This window comes from Ovis canadensis, chromosome 20 (genome assembly GCF_042477335.2).
Source record: "Ovis canadensis isolate MfBH-ARS-UI-01 breed Bighorn chromosome 20, ARS-UI_OviCan_v2, whole genome shotgun sequence".
Lineage (NCBI taxonomy): Eukaryota > Metazoa > Chordata > Mammalia > Artiodactyla > Bovidae > Ovis > Ovis canadensis.
The window spans coordinates 43,917,804-43,943,764 of NC_091264.1; the positions used below are offsets into that span (position 1 = coordinate 43,917,804).

At 37.9% G+C, this 25,961-nt stretch overlaps 1 protein-coding gene and 1 pseudogene across 1 annotated transcript; one reads left to right on the forward strand and one right to left on the reverse strand.

The window, feature by feature from the left end:
• Positions 1 to 300: 300 nt before the first annotated feature.
• LOC138425175 (olfactory receptor 2W1-like) lies at positions 301 to 1,181 on the forward strand (annotated as a pseudogene).
• A 119-nt stretch (positions 1,182 to 1,300) lies between these two features.
• On the reverse strand, positions 1,301 to 8,568 carry LOC138425176 (olfactory receptor 2H2-like). The gene is made up of 3 exons (XM_069562776.1): positions 7,658 to 8,568; positions 4,251 to 4,287; positions 1,301 to 1,306 (listed from the first exon to the last, which is right to left on the reverse strand). Exons 1-3 carry the CDS (start codon positions 8,566 to 8,568, stop codon positions 1,301 to 1,303), a joined length of 954 nt encoding a protein of 317 aa, XP_069418877.1.
• Positions 8,569 to 25,961: the final 17,393 nt, after the last annotated feature.

Sequence of the window (25,961 nt, forward strand, 5' to 3'; positions counted from 1 at the left end):
CATTCAGCAATTTTTCTCAGGATTTTCTTCTGAGACTTCTGCAGTTTTTTACCTTGACACAGAAGGATACAAAGTAATTGAGAGTATAAACTCTGGAGGCAAATTGCCCTTGAAATAAATTTTATACCAAATTGGATAAACAGGAAAGTTAGAATAATTATGAGATTTAAATACTAATTTTTTAATTGTGTGATGTTTATCTTAGCAATATATATCTGCAATACTGTTTAAAAATATACTCACTATGGCTTCCAATACTTAATATTTTATTTTCACAGTTGATATCAAGAAAATAAGAAAATGGTCAATGATAGCTACTTTGGTTTCCCTGGACGGCCTCAACTGGACATGATCATCTCTGAGGTTGTCTTTTTCTTCTACACTATTGCCTTGATAGGAAATATCGCCATCATCCTGCTGCCATTACTAGATGAACGTCTCCAAATTCCTATGTATTTCTTCCTTAGAAATCTGGCCATCTTGGATCTCTTTTATACCACAAATATAGTCCCACAGATGTTGGTCAATGTTTGGGGTAAAGACAAAAAAATCTCTTTCAGTGGTTGTGCCTTTCAACTTTTCATTGATGTGACATTATGCACAGTTGAATGTATGCTCCTGGCTGTGATGTCCTATGACAGATTCAATGTTGTCTGCAAGCCTCTACATTACATGACAATAATGAACCCTCAACTCTGTCGAGGCCTAGTGACCATGACTTGGATAATTGGTATCATTAATTGCATGATCCTCTCTCCCTATGCTATGAGTCTTCCTCGATGTGAAAACCACCACCTGGATCACTATTTCTGTGAGATATCTGCAATGGTCAAAATCGCATGTGTGGACACCACAGTCATGGAAGAAATCTTATTTGCACTGTGTTTTTTATTTTCCTCCCACCGCTTCTTCTCATTCTGGTTTCATATAGCTTCATTGCTGTAGCTGTGCTCAAGTCCAAGTCTGTAGCAGGGAGACAAAAAGCATTTGGGACCTGTTCCTCCCATCTCATTGTGGTCTCCATCTTCTATGGGACTGTTATCTACATGTACATACAACCAGGAAACAGTCCATCTCAGGATGAGGGTAAACTACTCAGTATCTTTTACTCCATTGTTACTCTCAGCTTGAACCCACTGCTCTATCAGTTCAGTTCAGTTCAGTTGCTCAGTCATGTCTGACTCTTTGCAACCCCATGAATCACAGCATGCCAGGCCTCCCTGTCTTTCACCAACTCCTGGAGTTCACTCAAACTCATGTCCATCGAGCCAGTGATGCCATCCAGCCATCTCATCCTCTGTCAGATCTATACATTAAGGAATAAGGAGTTCAAGGGAGTCATGAAGAGGCTGATTAGAAAAGAAAAACTTTCTGGAGAAACAATAGGACACTAACATCTTTTCACAAGGCATTTCCAATAAAGAAATTGGCTCCATGTAACCTTTAGTTCATTGTGAAATTATTTTAGTAATAGCCTTTACCTAAAAGTGAAAATAATGCCTAGAAAATGTGCTTATATTTTAATGTCAGTATCTTATAATGCCAAGTTGGTTCTCAACTAAAAGTGCCTTTCAAAGTCACTAACTAATGGCCAACAGGCACAAGAAAAGATGCTCAATATTATCGATTATTAGAGAAATCAAAATCAAAATTACAGTGAGGTATCACCTCACAACAGTCAGAATGGCCATCACTTAAAAGTCTACAGATAATAAATGCTGGAGAGGCTGTGGAGCAAAAGGAACCCTCCTACGTTGTTGGTGGGAATGTTAGTTGGAGCAGCCGCTATGGAAATCAGTATTGAGGTTCCTTTAAAAACTAAAGATAGAGTTACTATATAATCTTGAAACCCCATTCCTGGGCATGGGAGAAAACTCTAATTAAAAAAAGATATATGCACACCAATGCTCATAGCAGCACAATTTACAATAGCCAAGACATGGAACCATACATACCTTCCAAATGTTCAAGCTGGATTTAGAAAAGGCAGAGGAACCAGAGATCAAATTGTCAACATCTGTTGGATTATTGAAAAAGCCAGAGAGTTCCAGAAAAATATCTACTTATGCTTTATTGACTATGCCAAAGCTTTTGACTGTGTGGATCACAACAAACTCTGGAAAATTCTTAAACAGGTGGGAATACCAGACCACCTGACCTGCCTCCAAGAAATCTGTATGCAGGTCAAGAAGCAACAGTTAGAACTGGACATGGAACAACAGACTGGTTCCAAATTGGGAAAGGAGTACATCAAGGCTGTATAATGTCACCCTGCTTATTTAACTTATACAGAGTACATCATCAGAAATGCTGGACTGGGTTAATCACAAGCTGGAATCAAGATTGCTGGGAGAAATATCAATAACCTCAGATATGCAGATAACACTGCAGATAACACACAGCAGAAAGTGAAGAAGAACTAAAGAGCTTCTTGATGAAAGTGAAAGAGGAGAGTCAAAAAGTTGGCTTAAAACTCAACATTCAGAAAACTAAGATCATGGCATCTGGTCCCATCACTTGCTGGCAAATAGATGGGGAAACAGTGGAACCAGTGGTAGGTTTTATTTTGGGGGGCTCCAAAATCACTGCAGATGGTGACTGCAGCCATGAAATTAAAAGACACTTTCTCCTTGGAGGAAAAGTTATGACCAACCTAGACAACATATTAAAAAGCAGAGACATTACTTTGCAAACAAAGGTCCATCTAGTCAAAGCTTTGATTTTTCCAGTAGTCATGTATTGTTGTAAGAGTTGGACTATAAAGAAAGTTGAGAGCCAAAGAATTGATGCTTTTGAACTGTGGTGTTGGAGAAGACTCTTGAGAGTCCCTTGGACTGCAAAAGATCCAACCAGTCCATCCTAAAGGAAATCAGTCCTGAATATTCATTGGAAAGATTAATGCTAAAGTTGAAACTCCAATACTTTGGCCACCTGATGCAAAGAACTGACTCATTTGAAAAGACCCTGATGCTGGGAATGATTGAAGGCATGAGGAGAAGGGGATGACAGAGGATGAGATGGTTGGATGGCATCACCAACTCAAGGGACATAAGTTTGAATAAGCTCCAGGAGTTGGTGATGGACAGGGAAGCCTGGTGTGCTGCAGTCCATGGGGTCGCAAAGAGTCAGACATGACTGAGCGACTGAACTGAAGACATGGAAGCAACCTAAATGTCCATTGACAGAAAATAGATAAAGAAGCTGTGGTATATGTGTTCTGCTGCTGCTGCTGCTGCTAAGTTGCTTCAGTCGTGTCCGACTCTGTGCAACCCCAAAGACGGCAGCCCACCAGGCTCCCCCGTCCCTGGGATTCTCCAGGCAAGAACTTATATGTATTCTAGGTTATTAAAATATAGGTTCAGCTCAGTTCAGTTCAGTTCAGTTCAGTCACTCATGCAGCTATATAACTGAAATTAACACAATGGTGTAAATTGACTAGACTTCAATTTAAAAAATGGGTGAAAATTTTAAAAAAACTTTATTCATCATTCCTATTCTATGAACTCATGTTCCATTCTTTAAGGATTTTCTTTATCATTCAGTTCAACAACTTTATCAATAGGCTGAAGCATTTTAGCACTGGCTACACAGTATAAGTAAGATGACTCTATCCTAAAGCTAGCATCACAGAAACATGTGAATTTTTACAAAATTATCTAGGCAGTACATTGATAAAAGAATAAAATGTATTGAGAAGGGCATAATACATCTTAACAGTTGAATCTAGTTTTAAGTATGAACAATATATCAACATATACAAAAATCCAATAACATTCAAAGGCAGATAGAATAGGCATTTGAGTGTTTTTATAGAATAATAATGTCACTGCTAAAGTATAGGTTATCTTGGCAAGAGAGAAAAGAATCCAAAAGATAAATTTAAACCCAATTTTTAAAATCTGTGGATTCTACACTCATAAATGTTTCTCTGATGATTAGTGACTTTTGCTTTTATTGGTTTTTTTTTGCTCTTTCAAATACTGCTCTTACTGAATTCTCCCACTGTCCATGTGAAAAGGGATAAGTTTTATAACTTTTATAATAGCCACATTTTAAGTGTTATTTTTTCATATATGATTCATTTTCCATGGCTACACACAAAAAAGGCAGACATGCAAACATATAGGTACATAAATGCACATACCACTGATCATGGGTTTTATACTGGTGAACATGTTTTCCTGTCTTGTGGCAGGTCTTATGTTCAGGAACTTGAGTGGATTACAGACCAATATATACACAGAACTTACCTTGCAACCATCAGAAGGTTCAATCTGCCACCATATACAACACATGTGCCAGAAAATGTTGCCCCTCCCCATTCTAGAGATTTAAAAGTAATGGAATGCCTGAATGTATGATATAGTCAGCCTTTTCCTGAATTAGTCACTTATCCAAGGAAACATTGACTATCATCTAGAATATCTATGAAGGAGTCAATATTTTATGACTTATTTATGGTTTTATAACAATGCCTGGCTCTCAATATACATTCCACAAAAATTTGTGATTAGGGTGGGAAAAAAAAATCATGTCAACTAATAAGTCAGGACATAGCTAAGTCCACAGTGCTTCTCATCACTGTTTCTTCAGTCATCTCCCAAAAGGTGAATGTATTTTTGCCAGCATATTAAAAAGCAGAGGTATTACTTTGCAAACAAAGGTCTGTATATTCAAAGCTATGTTTTTTTTCAGTAGTCATATGTGAATGTTAGAGTGCACCATAAAGAAGGTGAACACCAAAGAATTGATGCTTTTGAGCTGTGGTGTTGGAAGACCCTTGAGAGTACCTTTGACTGCAAAAAGATCCAACCAGTAAATCCTAAAGGAAATCAGTCCTGAATATTCATTGAAAGGACTGATGCTGAAGCTGAAGCTCCAATAATTTGGCCATCTGATGTTAAGAGCTGACTCATTAGAAAAGCCCCTGATGCTGGGAAAGATTGAAGGCAGGAGGAAGAGAAGAAGGCGACAGAGGATGAGGTGGTTGGATGGCATCATTGACTCAATGGACATGAGTTTGGGCAAGTTCTGGGACATGGTGAAGGACAGGGAAGTCTGGCATGTTTCAGTCCATGTGGTCACAAACAGTCAGACATAACTGAGTGACTGAACAGCAACAAACATTTTCCGTGCTATTAGACCCATAGTAGAACCTCTTTCCTTTCCATACATCTGCACTTATCCTTCCTATGACCTTATCCTTCCTATGTACTGTTGGGATCTCCTGTCCCATAATTAATAATTTACCTGTATCCTCAAATAATTTACTTAACATTTTTTATACCTCCTAGTGTTAATTGAATTGAGACTTTCTTGAAGACAGTATTTCAACCACAACTCCCTTATGAGAAAATAATCCCACACTCACTTCAGAAAGTGGGATTTGAGCTATTGGCTTTATTCTATTTCTAGATCATTCCCTTTGCTCCTATTTTTAAAATACATGGATTATTTGAAGCTCATGTCATTTTAGCTGAGCAACTATCTAGACTAGAACTTTCCACAGTGTGGTCCTAAACAGCCTGCATTAGAATCACCCACGGTGTTATTTAAAATGCCCATCCCAGGGCACAATCAAATGCTTTAAATCAGAAATTCTGTGTATGAAACACAAGTACTTTAACTTTTAACAAGTACACCATGTGAATCTTATGAATTCTAAAGCCTGAGGAACCGTGTACCTTCTTCCTTTCATACTGCTGTAATTTACTGGTATCATGACCTCTCTCCCCATGCATTTACATTTTGGCATCAGATGCACAACTTTTCACTTACTAAAAGACCTGGTATCATTGCAGCCTATGTCAAAAGTAAGATGAACTTTTGAATATGCCGGCATCCCTGTTTCCATCTCCAAGGTAGAAACCACTTTTTATTTCAGGTACTCATTACTATATCCACATTATAAACCTCAACATTCCCCAGAGCGGCTCCAGCTTTACTATCTTAAAGCAATATGTCACAAAACAAACTCTGTCCTTTTAGATTCCTTCCCATTTACTTCCTTTAATCTTAGAATAGAGTGGAAAGATAAAAAATGCTTATACAACCATTGTTATCTTATCAACAGTGAGAAATGTATTGTTATTTCTTACAAGTTTAATGTCGGTTTGAGTTACTTAATACTTTTTTTAAGGAGGGAGGTGGGAGAGGGGTTCAGGATGAGGAACACGTGTACACCCGTGGCAGATTCATGTTGATGTATGGCAAAACCAATACAATATTGTAAAGTAATTAGCCTCCAATTAAAATAAATAAATTTATATTTTAAAAAGATCACAAGTAAGAATTCATTTTAAAAATTTTATATGAAATTTCCAAGTCAGAAACAAGTGGCACAGTTCATTAGTATAGGAAAATGGGATGGAATAGAGCCTCATACTACTCCCACCTGTACATGCAATAGGCATCAGCAGATGGGAGGTATAGTTGATTCGACAATCTTACAGGAGAATCAAGTTTATACCCTTGATTTCAGTGAAACAAACTAGAGTAGTGAACACTTATAAGTGGTAGATAAAAAACATCAATAAACAAATTTTGGTGAATAATATTCAAAGGTCAAAAGGCATGAGGCATGGTAATCAGACCAAAGCAGGAGTTGAAGAGCAAGTCTCTCCCCATTAAGATGATAAATTAAAAATATTTTGGTTAATGTCTCTATACAGCTTTGGACAATACGCTCCATGATGTGGATGATTTTTTGTGTCTTGAAAAGTGGAAGTTGCTCAGTCATGTCTGACTCTATGGACTATACAGTCCATGAAATTCTCCAGGCCAGAATACTAGAGTGGGTAGCCTTTCCTTTCTCCAAGGGTATTCCCAATCCAAGGATCAAACCCAGGTCTCTCACATTGTAGGCAGATTTTTTTTACCAACTGAGACACAAGGGACTTGGATTTGATAAAAAGAAAGCCATTTCATTATGACAGAGACTCAGAATGAGGAAAAATGAAGTCAATTCCTATAATCGAAGGCCCAGAATATTGGGGCTCAAACTAAGAAACTTGGATACAGGTTTGTAGAGCAGTAGCACCAGACAGCAGTAAGTACTGACCTCTGCTTGGGAAACATTGGTGTACTGGGGATTTCTAGGCACATCACACATCAACAAAGGACAGACTGAGGCAAAAAGGCAGAAGTAACTCAAAACTAGAACTACTGGTTAGATTATCTAAGTATTTCTTGAACACTCTCTAAAAATGTTAGGAGCCTTGTTGGGACTAGATGTTTAGATGGAAGTAATTGTTGGGAAATAGAAACACTATAGTGGAGGAAAATAGAACAAAGGAAAGAGAAATAATGGAAAGGCATGAAATGTTATACTTAGTCTTTTATTTTGCAAGTTTGTGTTTCTTTTGTTGCCCCAATGCAACTATATTATGTGCTATTTAATATGACTGATAAATATATTCATTTCTACCATATACTGTGCTTAAATCAGCACCATGAAGCAAATAAGGCTTAATAAGTGATTGATGAATAGGACTGAAATCTCAGCTTGAGCAAAATGCAGCTCCTTTTCTACTACTCTAAGGTTGGGAGGTATATCTTCAGCTTTTAATGATAAAGTTATTTTCTTTCTTAGGTTAAGCAAACATCCAACATATGTCAACATCTTTAGTTATTCTGAATATTCCAGGTCCTCCTCCCCAGCCTTATTAGTGCCCCCTTTACCTCCTTGTTCCTTAGAGTGTAGATGAGCGGGTTAAGAGTCGGGGTTACAACAGTGTAGAAAAGGGTGAGAAACTTGCCCTGTTCATGAGTATAGTGACTCTTGGGTTGAAGATAAACAGCTGTGACAGTGCCATAGAAGAGGGACACTACAAGAAGATGAGAAGTGCAGGTACCAAATGCTTTCTTCTTCCCTGCAGTTGACTTTATTCTCAGCACAGCTTTAGCAATAGCAACGTAAGAGGAAAGGATAATAAGCAAGGGCACCACCAGGAGAATAATACCAGCTATGAGTATCTGGATTTCAATGTCGATGGTGTCTGCACTGGAGACCTGAATGAGGGCTGGAACTTCACACACTATGTCATCCACCTTCTCGTGGGAGCAGAAAGGTAACTGGAGGGTAGCAGGAGACTGAATCAGAGACTGAATCAGGCCAGTCCCCCATGCTAGGATGGCCAGCTGCAGACAAAGTTTTGGGTGCATGATAGTGGTATATTGCAGTGGATGACACACTGCCACATAGCAGTCCACAGCCATGACCACAAGCAGGACACATTCAGTGGTCCCAAGCCACAAGAAGACATAGAGTTGAATGGCACAGCCAGTGTAGCTGATGGTCTTCTCTGGACCCCAGAAATTAACCAACATCTGTGGAACACAGCTGCTGGTGAAACAGAGATCCAGCAGAGATAGGTTGGAAAGAAAGTAATACATTGGGCTGTGGAGTTTTGGATCCTTCACAGAGACAAGAATTATGACTATATTTCCTGTAATAGTTAAGCAATAAGAGATCAGAATTACTGAAAAGAGCTTCTTCTCCAAATATGGCTTGTCAGAGAAGCCTAGAAGGATGAAATCACTGTGGCTGTCATTGCGAATTGTGAACATAGCCTCTAGAGCAATCGTCTCTTCAGGGAATGGTTCAAATGAAGTTGCTCAAAGACCTGTGATGTTCCAGTACAGAAATAGGAGGAGGGGCAGTATGAATTATTTGACTCCTTTTTACTAAATAATGAGATTTTTGCATCCTTATTTTGGGAATACAATACAAGATTTAGTGATCTGTTTTAATCTTTGATACTCATCACTCTATGATTTTCTTCCTCCTTTACGTCTTCTTCATATGATGCATTTTTAGAACTCTGCATTAGAAACAATACATAAAATAAATATTAAACATGTATTAGTAAAATTAACCTTATCAAATATTATAATATCATTTCATCTTTGCTCTCAAAGATCATACATTTATAACATTTATCATAAAGTTTCAATACACCTTAAAGTTCAACCGTATTCTCTTTCAATTTCTTTATTCATTTTGTGCTCTTATTTCTCTGTGTCTTTGTATTGCAATTTGTGTGAATACCTTGCTCCCATACCTCAATCTTCCTTCCTCCTTCTCTCTTTCTCTTCCTCATTCAGCCTTCCTACCACTCTCTGGATTTCTGAGCTCAAATTCTTCCTCAAATCCCTTGCATTCCTATACACTAACAATGAGAAAACAGAGAAATTAAGGAAACAATTCCATTCACCATTGCAACAAAAAGAATAAAATACTTAGGAATATATCTACCTAAAGAAACAAAAGACCTATATGTAGAAAACTATAAAATACTGGTGAAAGAAATCAAAGAGGACACAAATAGAGAAATATACCATGTTCATGGATCAGAAGAATCAATATAGTGAAAGGGAGTATACTACCCAAAGCAATCTATAGATTCAATGCAATCCCTGTCAAGCTACCAATGGTATTTTTCAGAGAGCTAGAAAAATAATTTCACATATGGAAATATAAAAAACCTTGAATAGCCAAAGCAATCTTGAGAAGAATGGAACTGGAGGAATCAACCTGCCTGACTTCAGGCTCTACTACAAAGCCACAGGCATCAACACAGTATGGTACTAGCACAAAGACAGAAATATAGATCAATGAAACAAAACTAGAAAGCCCAGAGATAAATCCATGCACCTATGGACACCTTATCTTTGACAAAGGAGGCAAGAATATACAATGGAGAAAAGACCATCTCTTTAACAAGTGGTGCTGAGAAAACTGGTCAACCACTTGTAAAAGAATGAACTAGAACACTTTCTAACACCATACACAAAAAAAACTCAAAATGGATTAAAGATCTAAATGTAAGATCAGAAACTATTAAACTCATAGAAGAAAACATAGGCAAAACACTCTCCGACATATATCACAGCAGGATCCTCTATGACCCACCTCCCAGAATATTGGAAATAAAAGCAAAAATAAACAAATGGAACCTAGTTAAAATGAAAAGCTTCTGCACAACAAAGGAAACTACAAGCAAGGTGAAAAGACAACCTTCAGAATGGGAGAAAATAATAGCGAATGAAGCAACTAACAAAGAATTAATCTCAAAGACATACAAGCAACTCCTGCATCTCAATTCCAGAAAAATAAAAGACCCAATCAAAAAGTGGACAACAGACATTTCTCCAAAGAAGACATATAGATGGCTAACAAACACATGAAAAGATGCTCAACACCACTCATTATCAGAGAAATGCAAATAAAAACCACAATGAGGTACCATTTCATGCCAGTCAGAATGGCTGCTATCCAAAAGTCTGCTGCTGCTGCTGCTGCTGAGTTGCTTCAGTCGTGTCTGACTCTGTGCGACCCCATAGATGGCAGCCCACCACGCTCCCCCATCCCTGGGATTCTCCAGGCAAGAACACTGGAGTGGGTTGCCATTTCCTTCTCCAATGCATGGAAGTGAAAAGTGAAAGTGAAGTCGCTTAGTCGTGTCCGACTCCTAGCGACCCCACAGACTGCAGCCTACCAGGCTCCTCTGTCCATGGGATTCTCCAGGCAAGAGTACTGGAGTGGGTTGCCATTGCCTTCTCCATCCAAAAGTCTACAAGCAATAAATGCTGGAGTGTGTGTGGAGAAAAGGGAACCCTCTTACACTGTTGGTGGAAATGCAAACTAGTATAGCCACTATGGAGTACAGTGTGGAGATTCCTTAAAAAACTGGAAACAAGAACTGCCATACAACCCAGTAATCCCACTGCTCGGCATACACACTGAGGAAACCAGAAGTGAAAGAGACATTTGTACTCCAATGTTCATTTAAGCACTGTTTATAACAGCTAGGACATGGAAGCAACCTAGATGTCCATCAGCAGATGAATGGATAAGAAAGCTGTGGTACATATACACAATGGAGTATTACTCAGCCATTAAAAAGAATATTTGAATCAGTTTTAATGAGGTCTATGGAACTGGAGCCTATTATACGGAGTGAAATAAGCCAGAAAGAACAACAACAACACAGTATCAGTTCAGTTCAGTTCAGTCACTCAGTCATGTCCAACTTTTTGCAACTCCATGAATCACAGCATGCCAGGCCTCCCTGTCCATCATCAACACCTGGAGTTGACATCAAACTCATGTCCATCGAGTCGGTGATGCCATCCAGCCATCTCATCCTCTGTCGACCCCTTATTCTCCTGCCCCCAATGCCTCCCAGCATCAGAGTCTTTTCCAACGAGTCAATTTCTTTGCATGAGTTGGCAAAAGTATTGGAGTTTCAGCTTTATAATCAGTCTTTCCAATGAAAACTCAGGACTGACTTTCTTTAGAATGCACTGGTTGGATCTCCTTGCAGTCCAAGGGACTCTCAAGAGTATTCTCCTCACCACAGTTCCAAAGCATACATTCTTCGGCGCTCAGCTTTCTTCACAGTCCAACTCTCACATCCATACATGGCCACTGGAGAAACCATAGACTTGACTAGATGGACCTTTGTTGGCAAAGTAATGTCTCTGCTTTTCAATATGCTATCTAGGTTGGTCATAACTTTCCTTCCAAGGAGTTCAGTTCAGTCGCTCAGTCGTGTCCTACTCTTTGCGACCCCATGAGTCACAGCACGCCAGGTCTCCCTGTTCATCACCATCTCCCGGAGTTCACTCAGACTCATGTCCATCAAGTCAGTGATACCATCCAGCCAAGGAGTAAGTGTCTTTTAATTTCATGGCTGCAATCACCATCTGCAGTGATTTTGGAACCCCCCAAAATAAAGTCTGACACTGTTTCCACTGTTTCCCCATCTATTTCCCATGAAGTGATGGGACCAGATGCCATGATCTCCTTTTTCTAAATGTTGAGCTTTAAGCCAATTTTTTCACTCTCCTCTTTCACTTTCATCAAGAGACTTTTTAGTTCCTCTTCACTTTCTGCCATACAGGTGGTGTCATCTGCATATCTGAGGTGATTGATATTCTCCTAGCAATCTTAGATTCCAGCTTGTGCTTCTTCCAGCCCAGCATTTCTCATGATGTAGTCTGCATAGAAGTTAAATAGGCAGGATGACAATATACAGCCTTGACATACTCCTTTTCCTATTTGGAACCAGTCTGTTATTCCATGTCCAGTTCTAACTGTTGCTTCCTGACCTGCATATAAGTTTCTCAAGAGGCATGTCAGGTGGTCCCAAATTCCCATCTCTTTCAGAATTTTCCACAGTTTATTGTGATCCACACAATCAAAGGCTTTGGCATAGTCAATAAAGCAGAAATAAATGTTTTTCTGGAACTCTCTTGCTTTTTGCATGATCCAAGGTTGTTGGCAATTTGATCTCTGGTTCCTCTGCCTTTTCTAAAACCAGCTTGAACATTAGGAAGTTCAAGGTTCATGTATTGCTGAAGCCTGGTTTGGAGAATTTTGAGCATTACTTTACTAGTGGTGTGAGATGAGTGCAATAGAAGAGAGATAAGAAAGCCTTCCTCAGTGATCAATGCAAAGAAATAGAGGAAAACAACAGAACGGGAAAGACTAGAGATCTGTTTAAGAAAATTAGAGATACCAAGGGAACATTTCATGCAAAGATGGGCTCAATAAAGGACAGGAATGGTATGGACCTAACAGAAGCAGAAGATATAAAGAAGAAGTGGCAAGAATACACAGAAGAACTGTACCAAAAAGATCTTCACAACCAAGATAATCATGGTGGTGTGATCACTCATCTAGAGCCGGACATCCTGGAATGTGAAGTCAAGTGGGCCTTAGAAAGCATCACTATGAACAAAGCTATTGGAGGTGATGGAAAGCCAGTTGAGCTATTTCAAATCCTAGAAGATGATGCTGTGAAAGTGCTGCACTCAATATGCCAGCAAATTTGGAAAACTCAGCAGTGGCCACAGGAATGGAATAGGTCAGTTTTCATTCCAATCCCAAAGAAAGACAATGCCAAAGAATGCTCAAACTATCAATACAGTATACTAACGTATATATATGGAATTTAGAAAGATGGTAACGATAACTCTGTATGCGAGACAGCTAAAGAGACAAATGTATTGAACAGTCTTTTGGACTCTGTTGGAGAGGGCGAGGGTGGGATGATATGGGAGAATGGCATTGAAACATGTAAATTATCATATGTGAAATGAATTGCCAGTCCAAGTTCAATGCATGATACAGGGTGCTTGGGGCTGGTGCACTAGGATGACCCAGAGGGATGGGATGGGGAGGGAGGTGGGAGGGGGGTTCAGGATGGGGAATACATGTACAGCCATGGTGGATTCAAGTCAATGTATGGGAAAACCAATACAATATTGTCAAGTAAAATAAATAAATAAATAAATTTTTTTTTCTAAAAAGGAATATTGTTTGTGATCTAAGGAGGTTGTTTAAACTTACATTCTTTTCTTAGTTTTCCCTTAGATTATATGTTTTAAAAATGGAGGGGAGGTGGGGGAATCATAGAACCTATGACGAGGAACACATGTACACCCATGGTGTATTCGAAGTCAATGTATTGGAAAACCAATACAATATTGTAAAGTAAAATAAATAAGTAAATAAATAATATTTTTAAAAAGAGAATACTTTATGGTTTGTGATCTAAGGAGGTTGTTTAAACTTACATTATCTTAGTTTTTCCTTAGATTATATGTTTGAAAAATGGAAGGGAGGTCGGAGAATCATAGAACCTATCTATGCTTGTTGAGAAACTAAATGTGAAGGAGTTCCTGCCCATAGTAACTCCTCAACGTTTGTTACTTATCATGAGCTTGATGAAGATACTGTTCCATTGATTTTTCCAGGGACAAAGCATCGAAATATAGGAGCAAACTTTGATAGACAGTTATATCAGACTTCCCAGGTGGCGCTAGTGGTAAAGAATCAACCTACCAATTCAGGAGACATAAGAGACACTGTTTTGACCCCTATGTTGGGAAACCCCCTAGAGGAGGGCATGGCAATCCACTCCAGTATTCTTGCCTGGAGAATGCCACGGGCAGGGGAGCCTGGTAGGCTACAGTCCATAGGGTCACACAGAGTTGGATATGACTGAAGCAACTTAGCACACAGCACACACACACATAAGTTATATCACTTAGGAAAAAGACATGTCATATACCTACATTTTTTTCCTTCCAAAGAACTGGAAAGTAATTGTACCCACTTCTCACCACTTTAAATTATCAATCTTTATATTGCAGTATAGACATATCTCTTTTCAACATGCTTTTCTTCCTATAAAACCTGAGATTACAAAACAAGTTTGAAATATGTACTATTATTTATCTGTCCAGTAGATTAAAAATGATTTGAGGAAATATTCTTTCCACTCAATCACTGGCAGTATTTTCTTAACATCCAAAAGAAAGATGGTATCCATAGTTCCTTTTCCGTCTTATTTCTCCATTTTTCTGTTTTTTTTTTTTACTTCTGTATTCTCTTCCTTCACTTTCCTGCTTCTCTCTTTCCTACCAATTTTCCTATTCATATATCATAACAAAATCTTTCAGTTCTTCAACTTTTATATAGCATTTTTTATAATTCCAAGCATTTTCATTTACAATAAGTTTTTGCTAAGGGAGTCTCCCAACAAGACTCTTTGAAGGAAAACAATCGATGTTAATGATTTGAAAAGGATTTTACAAATTTATGACCTTCAGTGACTCCTTGAACTGCATATCCTTCCAAGAAATAGAAACTCGTGGGCTCCCTTCTCTGACCCAAATCAATATGTTTCATAAAGCCTTATTTATGCCAACATTTAAATAAAAATATTCCTTTCCCAGAACAGTTTTCAGTTTACCAAATACTAGAGAACTAAACTAAATTATCAAAACTCTAATGGGAAATTCCAGATATTTCCATCACTTTATTCATAATTTATTCCTTATTTACCAAGTCATTTTACAAATATAAATTTAAGAAAATGTACATGTAATCAATGGATAAAAATAAATTTTAATTAGAGATCCATAGAGGAAACTGACATTGAAAATCAGGAGTAGCAGCATATCTCTGCTTGACTGAGTTCCTATCAGGTAACTACCAATTTGCTAAATCAATTAGCCTATTTAATCCTCACCAAAAAATTATCAGATAGTTAAATATTCCTGGGTTATGTTTCTATATTTTATCAGCACTCATGCTTTGTTTTTTATCATTTTAAATAATTCTAAAAATGATAATGTGAACTAGAGAAAATCAAAAGCTTGGGAATATCATCAAAACATTTATGGGAATGCAAACTAGCATAGCCACTATGGAGAACAGTGTGGACATTCCTTCAAAAATTGCAAATAGAACTGCCATATGACCCAGCAATCCCACTGCTGGGCATACACACTGAGGAAACCAGAATTGAAAGAGACACATGTACCCCAATATTCATCACAGCACTGTTTATAATAGCCAGGACATGGAAACAACCTACATGTCCATCAGCAGATGAATGGATAGGATAGCTGTGGTACCTATACACAATGGAGTATTACACTGCCATTAAAAAGAATACATTTGAATCAGTTCTAATGAGATGGATGAAACTGGAGCCAATTATACAGAGTGAAGTAAGCCAGAAAGAAAAACACCAATACAGTATGCTAACACATATATATGAAATTTAGAAAGATGGTAATGATAATCCTATATGTGAGACAGCAAAAGAGACACAGATGTATAGAACGGACTTTTGGACTCTGTGGGAGAGGGAGGGGGTGGGATGATTTGGGAGAATGGCACTGAAACATGTATACTATCATGTAAGAAATGAATCGCCAGTCTATGTTTGATGCAGGATACAGGACGCTTTGGGCTGGTGCACAGGGATGATCCAGAGAGATATTATGGGGTGGGAGGGGGCTTCAGGATTGGGAACTCATGTACACCCGTGGCGGATTCATGTCAATATATGGCAAAACCAATACAGTATTGTAAAGTAAAATAAAGTAAAAATAAAAATGAAAAAAAGGCTTCTAAAAAAAGGGATCATTTAAATTCATATAAAAAATAATACATGGCATCAAATGGAACACTCAAGCTAGAATTCTAAGAAAAAATATAACATTATCTGATATCTACAATCTATTATATGTCACAGGAGTGAATTCTTAAACTCAGTCTAATGCAGTTTCAACAATGTAATATCATGTAACATTTTACATTAGTATATGTTTAGGGATTACCTGGTAGCTCAGTCAGTAAAGAATCTGACTGCAGTGCAGAAGACTGGGTTCAATCCCTGAGTCAGGAAGATCCCCTGGAGAAGGAAATAGCAACCCACTCCCTTATTTATGCCTGGAAAATCTCATGGACAGAGGAATCTGGCAGGCCCATGGGGTCACAAGAGTCAGACATGACTTAGCAAATGAACCACCAGCACATATTTTTGCTTTTACACAGCTTACTGGAAGATATGTCCTGAATATTTCAGTCCTATTGTTTTTTATCTATCCACCCTACTCTTACCCACCTATCATGATCACATTTGACTTTATCTAAACACTAAAAGTAGATTTATTTAAAGTTCTCACAATCAATAGTTCTCATGCTCACAGTATATTAATCTACAAGAAACTCACAAGTACAACTATTTTGAAGGGGATTAAGATGCAAAAGGATCTCTCATGTCTCATATTTTTATTTTCTTAGATTTTTTTCTATTTTTACAATTACATGGATTTTAGAAAATCCATATATACTCTGATCCTCTATTCTATTTTCTGTGCCATTGTTCCTTTATTTTATGTAAAATTTTGCAAATTAGAGTTGAAATGTTAGCACTTTGATTATGAATCTGAACTCAATGTTTAGTAGAAGAAATAAGTTGATGTTTAAAGAATCTCAGAGTCTTACAGATTTTCTCCATCTCCAAAATCAAGATACGTCTTATTCCAATCTGTGACTTTTATCCACTTCCAGTAACTTTCGGTTTGTGGTCTTTGTATAAGGCTAGATTGTTTCACTATATGTATATATCTACCTATATTTGTATCTACATATTTGTACCTCCATGAATCAACATTTTTTCTCTAAGCTCCTGTTTAATTACAGATCGTTGGAAGAGGTATAACCCCTGACCAATCCTTATTCTTGGGTAGGAGGAGAGAGTCTTGGTTTAGCTCATATTCACTATGCAAAATATTACAAGAATTCTCTACTTCTGTTGAGACTGTTCTCTTCTCACAAGCATCAATTTTGTCTGTGTTTTTCCTTTAACTCATTTCCTCTTCTCAAAATAGCATCTAGAGGAGATTCTGTGGAGAGCCAATGCATCCCAATTAATGTGGTTACAAATGTGGAATATAATATTTACATCTCACCTTCTAAAACAGATGCCTCTGGTGACGTATATCTCAATGCACAGCCCACCTCTGACTTCAGCCGAACTTTAGGGGACAGTTCTGTATGAATTCAGATTCATCTCATCTACCCTGACAGTGTTGTCTTAGCTCAAGCATGATGCATATGCCTTCCTGGTTGGCCCCAAGGCCTTGTATAACACTGTGGGAGTCTAATTGGCACAAAGACAAGTGCTGCCCCCAAATGCAAGAGATTTAATGACCCTAGAGGAAACTTTCAAACAAGGGAGAATTGTAGCAAGTGGATGAGTGTTCCAGCAAACCTTCCTTCATGTGAAAAAATCTTATGTGTCTTCCAGGAAGTCCCAGGAGAACTGATCTCCCATTGCACACAATCTGACTAATATGCCCTTATACTCTCTGTTTTTCTTACCTGTCTCATTTTTTCCTGTCCTTCACTCCTTATTCTTGAAACCAGTTGTTTGAATCTAATTTCTATTCTCAAGGTCTGCTTTCTAGAGGACCTAAATGGAATTGGTCTGGAAGCAGAATTTGAAAGCAGAATCTTAGAAGAGTATTCAGGAAATAATTCATTCACCAGTCAAATTGTGACAAACCTTCCACAGGTAGGGGTAAGTGGAATAGCAGTAACTCAACACGCTCTAACATCACTACTACTAATAGTCTTACATGTTGAAGTACATTGAAGTACATCCTAGCCCTTGAAAGATATGAGGGTAATGATACTTAGATAATTGTCAACATTGCTGGCTTTCATCGACTATCTTGAAAGCCTTGACAAAAAGAAAGAGTAGTATGCTCCAGTCAGTCAGCCAATTACCAGCCTAAGGGTATGGTTCTAAAACTGTTGGTTGAAATGCAGATTTCTGGGCCACACATCCAGAGTTTATGATTCCTTAGGTTTGGGGTAAGGCCCAAGAATTGGCATTTCTAATAAAGTCTCAGTTGATGATAATGAAGCAGGTCCAGGGAGCAACTTTGAGAACCAATAACTAGGGAAAGCTATAAAAGCAAGTAAACTTCCATGGGAGCACTTAAAGAGATTCTCATATCCTACACAGGAAAGAGTATTGAAAATTAGACCCAGGACTTGGTTATAAGACTGACAGGACTGCAAAGAAGAAAAAATGTACATCTCAACAGACTGTTTATATTAAAGTCAGGACTCTAAGAGGGATGAAGCCAGACTTTGCCACCTAAGATGGTGGATATATGTACGATTGCAACTCAAAAATGTGAACTTCCTTTCAGATTTCTCTGAATTATTAAAACTGACAAAAGCAGTCTGCTCCATCTTGTTAAAGGAGAGAAAACTCCACTTGCCAGAGATCATGTAAACACGTTCCTTGCAAGATGCTTCAGACCTTCTCACAGTTTCTCATTGTCCTTACTCAACAACACCAGAGCAATAACTATGATCCCTACTATAAGAGAAAATAGATTATTCTAAAATCTGTTGTACCTGGCTAACACATACCATCAGTAACCTCTCAGAGGAGAAACGGATACAAATCTGGGTATGGAAAAGTTTATAGACAATGGAACACTTTTGCAGTGTTTAGGAATTCAATTTCTTGAAAGGAATGCTGGATTCAGTTCTAATATATTAGTACTATAGGGATGTAGTATAAAACTTTTATGGATTTATATGTCTGGTGAATACGATAGCATTGCTACAGTTGCCTTGACAGAATAATAAAGTGCAACAGGGCTCAGAGTTAGGAATGTTAGAATGGATTTATGATATACCAACAGAGAATCTTTCATCTAACTGCACTTCCTGTGATGTCCCAGAGGACACACTCTATTGAGTAGAGAATGTACCAGTAAAGAGACAAAGTATCTTTGGGAAGCTTAATGTCCTCCCCAGGCCAAGGCTAACAATAGAAGATGTTTTCAAGAAACTGAGATCCCTACTGAGAATGTGAGTGATAAAATTTAAATGAGCAGAGGTGACATGGCAGCTCTTCAATACCTGAACCCAGCTACAATTAACAGAATGGATAGCAGGGCTGGCTCAGCACTAATGTGAGGTAAGGTGAAGTCGCTTAGTTGTGTCTGACTCTTTGCGACCCCACAGACTGTAGCCTACCAGTTTCTTCCATCCGTTGGATTTTCCAGGCAAGAGTACTGGAGTGGGTTGCCATTTCCTTCTCCACAAATATCTATGGTGATGGCTATTAGATTATAATTTCCTAGGTTTGAGACATACATAGAGACAATTACAAAGGTGGTGGTGTAGACTTTTCAAAAATATTACATTGGTGAAATGGAAATGGGAACTACAATAAAAATAATGATCCTTCACCCAGGTCTCATATCTTAGTCTGTGCTCAAACCTATATTCTATCACTTAAGGGAATGGTGGGTCCCTTCAGAAAGAACTTTGAAATGCCATTTCAAGAATACACAATAAATATTCTACTTAGCATTTCCCCAATGCACCCTAGGGCTTCCCTTGTTGCTCAGATGGTAAAGAATCCTCCTGCAACGTGAGAGATGTGGGTTCAATCACTGGTTTGGAAAGACACTGGAGAAGGGAAAGTCTACTCTTCCCAGTATTCTGGCCTGGGGAATTCACACTTTGTCCAGAAGTCTTATGGACTTACTCCATGGTTTCACCTCAAAACAATGAATTTCACATTTTTCTCAAGTGCACATGGCACATTCTCCAGGATAGATCATATCCTGGGCCATAACTCTAGCCCTAGTAAATTCAAAAAAATTGAAATTATTTCAAGCATCTTTTCTGATCACAATGTAGTAAGATTAGATGTCAACTACAGAAAAGAAACTATCAAAAATACAAACATGTGGAGGCTAAATAATAAGTTAATGAAAAACCAACAAATCATGGAAGAAATAAAAAAGGAAATCAAAATATGCATAGAAACAAATGAAAATCAAAACACAACAACCCAAAACCTAAAAAAAGTAAAAGCAGTGCTAAGGGGAAGGTTATAGCAATACAAACTTACCTCAAAAAAAAACAAGAGAAAAATCAAATAAATAATCCAACCTTTCACCTAAAGCAACTAGAAAAAGAAGAAATGAAGAAACCCTGGGTTAGTAGAAGGAAAGAAATTATAAAAATTAGGGCAGAAATAAATGAAAAAGAAACAAAGGAGACCATAGCCAAAATCAACAAAACTAAAAGCTGGTTCTTTGAGAAGATAAACAAAATAGACAAACTATTAGCCAGACTTATCAAGAAACAAAGGGAGAAAAATCAAATCAACAAAATTAGAAATGAAAATGGAGAAATCACAACAGAAAACACAGAAATACAAAGGATCACAAGTGACTAATATCAGCAACTATATGCCAGTAAAATGGACAACTTGGAAGAAATGGATGAATTCTTAGAAAAGTATAACCTTCCAAAAGTGAACCAGGAAGAAATAGAAAAATATTAACACACCCATCACAAGCACAGAAATCAAAACTGTAATCAAAAATCTTCCAACAAACAAAACCCCAGGACCAGATGACTTCACAGCTGAATTCTACCAAAAATTTAGAGAAGAGCTAACATGTATCCTACTCAAACTCTTCCAGAAAATTGCAGAGGAAGGTAAACTTCCAAACTCATTCTATGAGGCCCCCACCACACTAATACCAAAACCAGACAAAGATGCCACACAAAAAAAGAAAACTATAGGCCAATATCACTGATGAACATAGATGCAAAAATCCTTAACAAAATTCTAACAAACAGAATCCAACAACATATTAAAAAGATCATACATCATGACTAAGTGGGCTTTATCCCAGGGATGCAAGTATTCTTCAGTATTCACAAATCAATCAATGTGATACACCGCACTAACAAATTGAAGGATAAAAACCATATGATTATCTCAATAGATGCAGTGAAAGCCTCTGACAAAATTCAACATCCATTTATGATAGAAACTCTCCAGAGAGCAGGCATCAAAGGAACATACATCAACATAATAAAAGCCATATATGATAAAGCCACAGCCAATATTATCCTCAATGGTAAAAAATTGAAAGCATTTTCCCTAAAGTCAGGAACAAGACAAGGGTGCCCACTCTCACCACTACTATTCAACATAGTTTTGGAAGTTTTAGCCACAGTAATCAGAGAAGAAAAGGAAATACAAGGAATCTAGATTGGAAAAGAAGAAGTAAAGCTCTCACTGTTTGCAGATGACATGAGCCTCTATATAGAAAACCCTAAAGATATCACCAGAAAATTACTAGAGCTGATCAATGAATATAGTAAAGTTGCAGGATATAAAATCAACACACAGAAATCCCTGGCATTCCTATACACTAGCAATTAGAAAACAGAAAGAGAAATTAAGGAAACAATCCCATTCAACACTGCAATGAAAAGAATGAAATACTTAGTAATAAATCTACCTGAAGAAACAAAAGACCTATATATAGAAAATTATAAAACACTGATGAAAGAAATCAAAGAAGACACAAAAATAGATGGAGAAATACACCACGTTCATGGATCAGAAAAATCAATAAAGTGAAAATATTATACTACCCAAAACAATCTATAGATTCAATGCAATCCTGATCAAGCTACCAACAGTATTTTTCACAGAACTAGAACAAATAATTTCACAATTTGCATGGAAATACAAAAAACTTTGAATAGCCAAAGAAATCTTGAGAAAGAAGAATGGAACTGGAGGAATTAACCTGCCTGACTTCAGACAATACTACAAGCTACCGTCATCAAAACAGTATGGTACTGGCACAAAGACAGAACTGTAGATCAATGGAACAAAATAGAAATCCCAGAGATAAATCCACACACCTATGGACACCATATCTTTGACAAAGGAGGCAAGAATATACAATGGAGAAAAGACAATCTCTTTAACAAGTGGTGCTGGGAAAACTGGTCAACCACCTGTAAAAGAATGAAACTAGAATACTTTCTAATACCATACACAAAAATGAATTCAAAATGGATTAAATATCTAAATGTCAGACCAGAAACTATAAAACTCCTAGAGGAAAACATAGGCAAAACACTCTCTGACATAAATCACAGCAGGATCCTCTATGACCCACTTCCCAGAGTAATTGAAATAAAAGCAAAAATTAACAAATGGGACCTAATTAAACTTAAAAGTTTTGCTCAATGAAGGAAAGTATAGCTTTTGCACGATGAAGGAAACTATAAGCAGGGTAAAAAGACAGCCTTCAGAGTGGGAGAAAATAATAGCAAACAAAGCAACTGACAAAGAATTACTCTAAAGTATACAAACAGCTCATGCAACTCAATACCAGAAAAATAAATGAGCCAATCAAAAACTGGGCCAAAGAAATAAACAGACATTTCTCCAAAGAAGACATACAGATGGCTAACAAACACATGAAAAGATGTTCAACATCACTCATTCTCAGAGAAATGCAAATCAAAACCACAATGAGGTACCATCTCATGCCGGTCAGAATGGCTGCTATCAAATAGTCTACAAAAAATGAATGCTGGAAAGGGTGTGGAGAAAAGGGCACCCTCATACACTGTTGGTGGAAATGCAAACTAGTATAGCCACTCTGGAGAACAGGGTGGAGATTTCTTAAAAACTGGAAACAGAACTGCCATATGACCTAGCAATTCCACTGCTGGGCATACACACTGAGGAAACCAGAACTGAAAGAGACACGTGTACCCCAATGTTCATCACAGCACTGTTTACAATAGCTAGGAACTGGAAGCAATCTAGATGTCCATTGGCAGATGAATGGATAAGAAAACTGTGGTATATATATATATATATATATACAATGGAATATTACTCAGCTATTAAAAAGAATGCATTTGAATCAGTTATAATAACATGGATGAAATTGGAGCCTATTATAGAGAGTGAAGTAAGTCAGAAAGAAAAATACCAATACAGTATATTAATGTATATGTGTGGAATTTAGAAAGGTGGTAATGATGACCTTATTTGAGAGACAGCAAAAGAGACACAGATATAAAGAACAGACATTTGAACTCTGAAGGTGAGGGTGGGATGACTTCAGAGAATACCATTGAAACATGTATATTACCATATCTGAAATAGATCACCAGACCAAGTTTGATGCATGAAACAGGACACTCAAAGCTGGTGCACTGAGACAACTCAGAGGGATGGGATGGGGAGGGAAGTGGGAGGGGGTTGCTGGTGGGGGACATATGTACCTCCATGCTGATTCATGTCAATGCATGGCAAAAATCACCACAATATTGTAAAGTAATTAGCCTCTAATTAAAATAAATAAATAAATTTTTTTAAGCCAAGGGAAAATCCATAGACCAGCCCTTCATCAGCCAAGATCAGAAGCAATACTGTGTCCTGAATAAAAAGCATAGATTAGTTCAGACTTTGAACCAGAAGATGGAGAATAAATTGATAATGGCTCCCATCTACTAAGTACCAGAGGTACTAAGACACATGAAAGTGCATAAGCTTAAACCTAACAAATGATTGCCCCATTTGCACCTGTGTATCTGTTGTAGAATCTTAACTAGAAAATATTAATATAGTCTCTAGCATATGGTTGATCTATTAAGTGTATCATTTTCAATTCCCATCAGTACAGAGAATTAAAAGCAATTCACATTTATGTGAGGACAATGGGACATACTCACTGTCCCACCTTGGATCTAAATCAATTGTACCTTTTCTGACAAAATAGTCTGTCTGCAAAAATCTTGACTGTCCTGATATTTCACAGAATATAACTATTCCACAATACTGATGGCAGCATTCTAATCAGATCTAAGTGAAAGTGAACATCACTCAGTCATGTCTGACTTTTTGTGACCTCATGGACATTCTTCAGACCAGAATACTGGGGTGGGTAGCCTATCCCTTTTCCAGCGATCTTCCCAACCCAGGAATCGAAACAGGGTCTCCTGCATTGAAGGTGGATTCTTTACCAACTGAGCTATCAGGGAAGCCCTAAATCATATCTAAAGAGCAAGACATTTCAAGAAGTCTGAATATTCTATGGCATGCATGTCACAGGGTGGAAGATAAAACTTACAAAGATTTAGGGCCCTCCACATTGAGTGATTGCTAGTCTTTCCCATTCTGTTGTTTTCCTCTATTCCTTTGCATTGATCACTTAGGAAAGCTTTCTTATCTCCCCTTGCTTTTCTTTGGAACTCTGCATTCAAATGGGTATATCTTTCCTTTTTTCCGTTGCCTTTAGCATCTCTTCTATTCTCAGCTATTTGTAACACCTCCTCAGACAACCATTTTGCCTTTTTGCATTTCTTTTTCTTGGGGATGGTCTTGATCATTGCCTCCTGTACAATGGCATGAACCTTTATCCGTAGTTCTTCAGGAACTCTGTCTCTCAGATCTAATCCCTTGAATCTGTTTGTCACTACCACTGTAGAATTGCAAGGGAATTGATTTAGTACATACCTGAATGGTCCAGTCGTTTTCTCTACTTTCTTCAATTTAAGTCTGAATTTTGCAATAAGGAGTTTATGATCTGAGCCACAGTCAGCTCCTGGTCTTGTTTTTGCTAACTATATAGAACTTCTCCATCTTTGGCTGCAAAGAATACAATCAATCTGATTTTGCTATTGACCATCTGGTGATGTCCATGTGTAGAGTCTTCTCTTGTGTTATTGGAAGAGGGTGTTTGTTATGGACCAGTGCATTCCCTTGGCAAAACTCTATCAGCCTTTGCCCTGCTTCATTTTGTACTAAGGCCTAATTTGCTTGTTACTCCAGGAATCTCTTGACTTACTTCCTACTTTTGTATTCCAGTCCCCTATAATGAAAAGGACATCTTTCTGGGGTTTTAGCTCTAGAAGGTCTTGTAGGTCTTCATAAAATCATTCAAATTCAGCTTCTTCAGCACTTCTGGTTGGGGCACAGACTTGGATTACTGTGATATTGAATGGTTTGCCTTGGAAATGAACAGAGATCATTCTGTTCTTTTTGAGATTACACCCAAGTACTGCATTTCAGATCTCTTGTTGACTATCAGAGCTACTCCATTTTTTCTAAGGGATTCTTATCAAAGTGAAGTGAAAGTTGCTCAGTCTTGTCTGACTCTTTGCAAACCCACAGACTATACAGTCCATGGGATTCTCCAGGCCAGAATACTGGAGTGGGTAAACCTTTCACTACTCCAGGGGATCTTCCCAACCCAGGGATCAAACCCAGGTCTCCTGCATTGCTGGCAGATTCTTTACCAGTTGAGCCACAAGGGAAGACCTTCTTGCCCAAAGTAGTAGATACGATGGTCATCTGAGTTAAATTCACCCATCCCAGTCCATTTTAGTTCACTGATTCCTAAAATGTCAATATTCACTCTTGCCATCTCCTGTTTGACCACTTCCAATTTACCTTGATTCATGGACCTAACATTCCAGGTTCCTATGCAATATCGTTCTTTACAGCATTGGACTTTACTTCCATCACCAGTCACATCCACAACTGGGTGTTGTTTTTGCTTTGGCTCCATCTCTTCATTCTTTCTTTAGTTATCTCTCCACTGTTCTCCAGTAGCATACTGGGCTGACCTACCAACTCAGAGAGTTCATTTTTCAGTGTCCTATCTTTTTACCTTTTTATACTGTTCATGGGGTTCTCAAGGCAAGAATAGTGAAGTGGTTTGCCATTGCCCTCTCCAGTGGACCATGTGTTGTTAGAACACTCCACCATGAGGTGTAC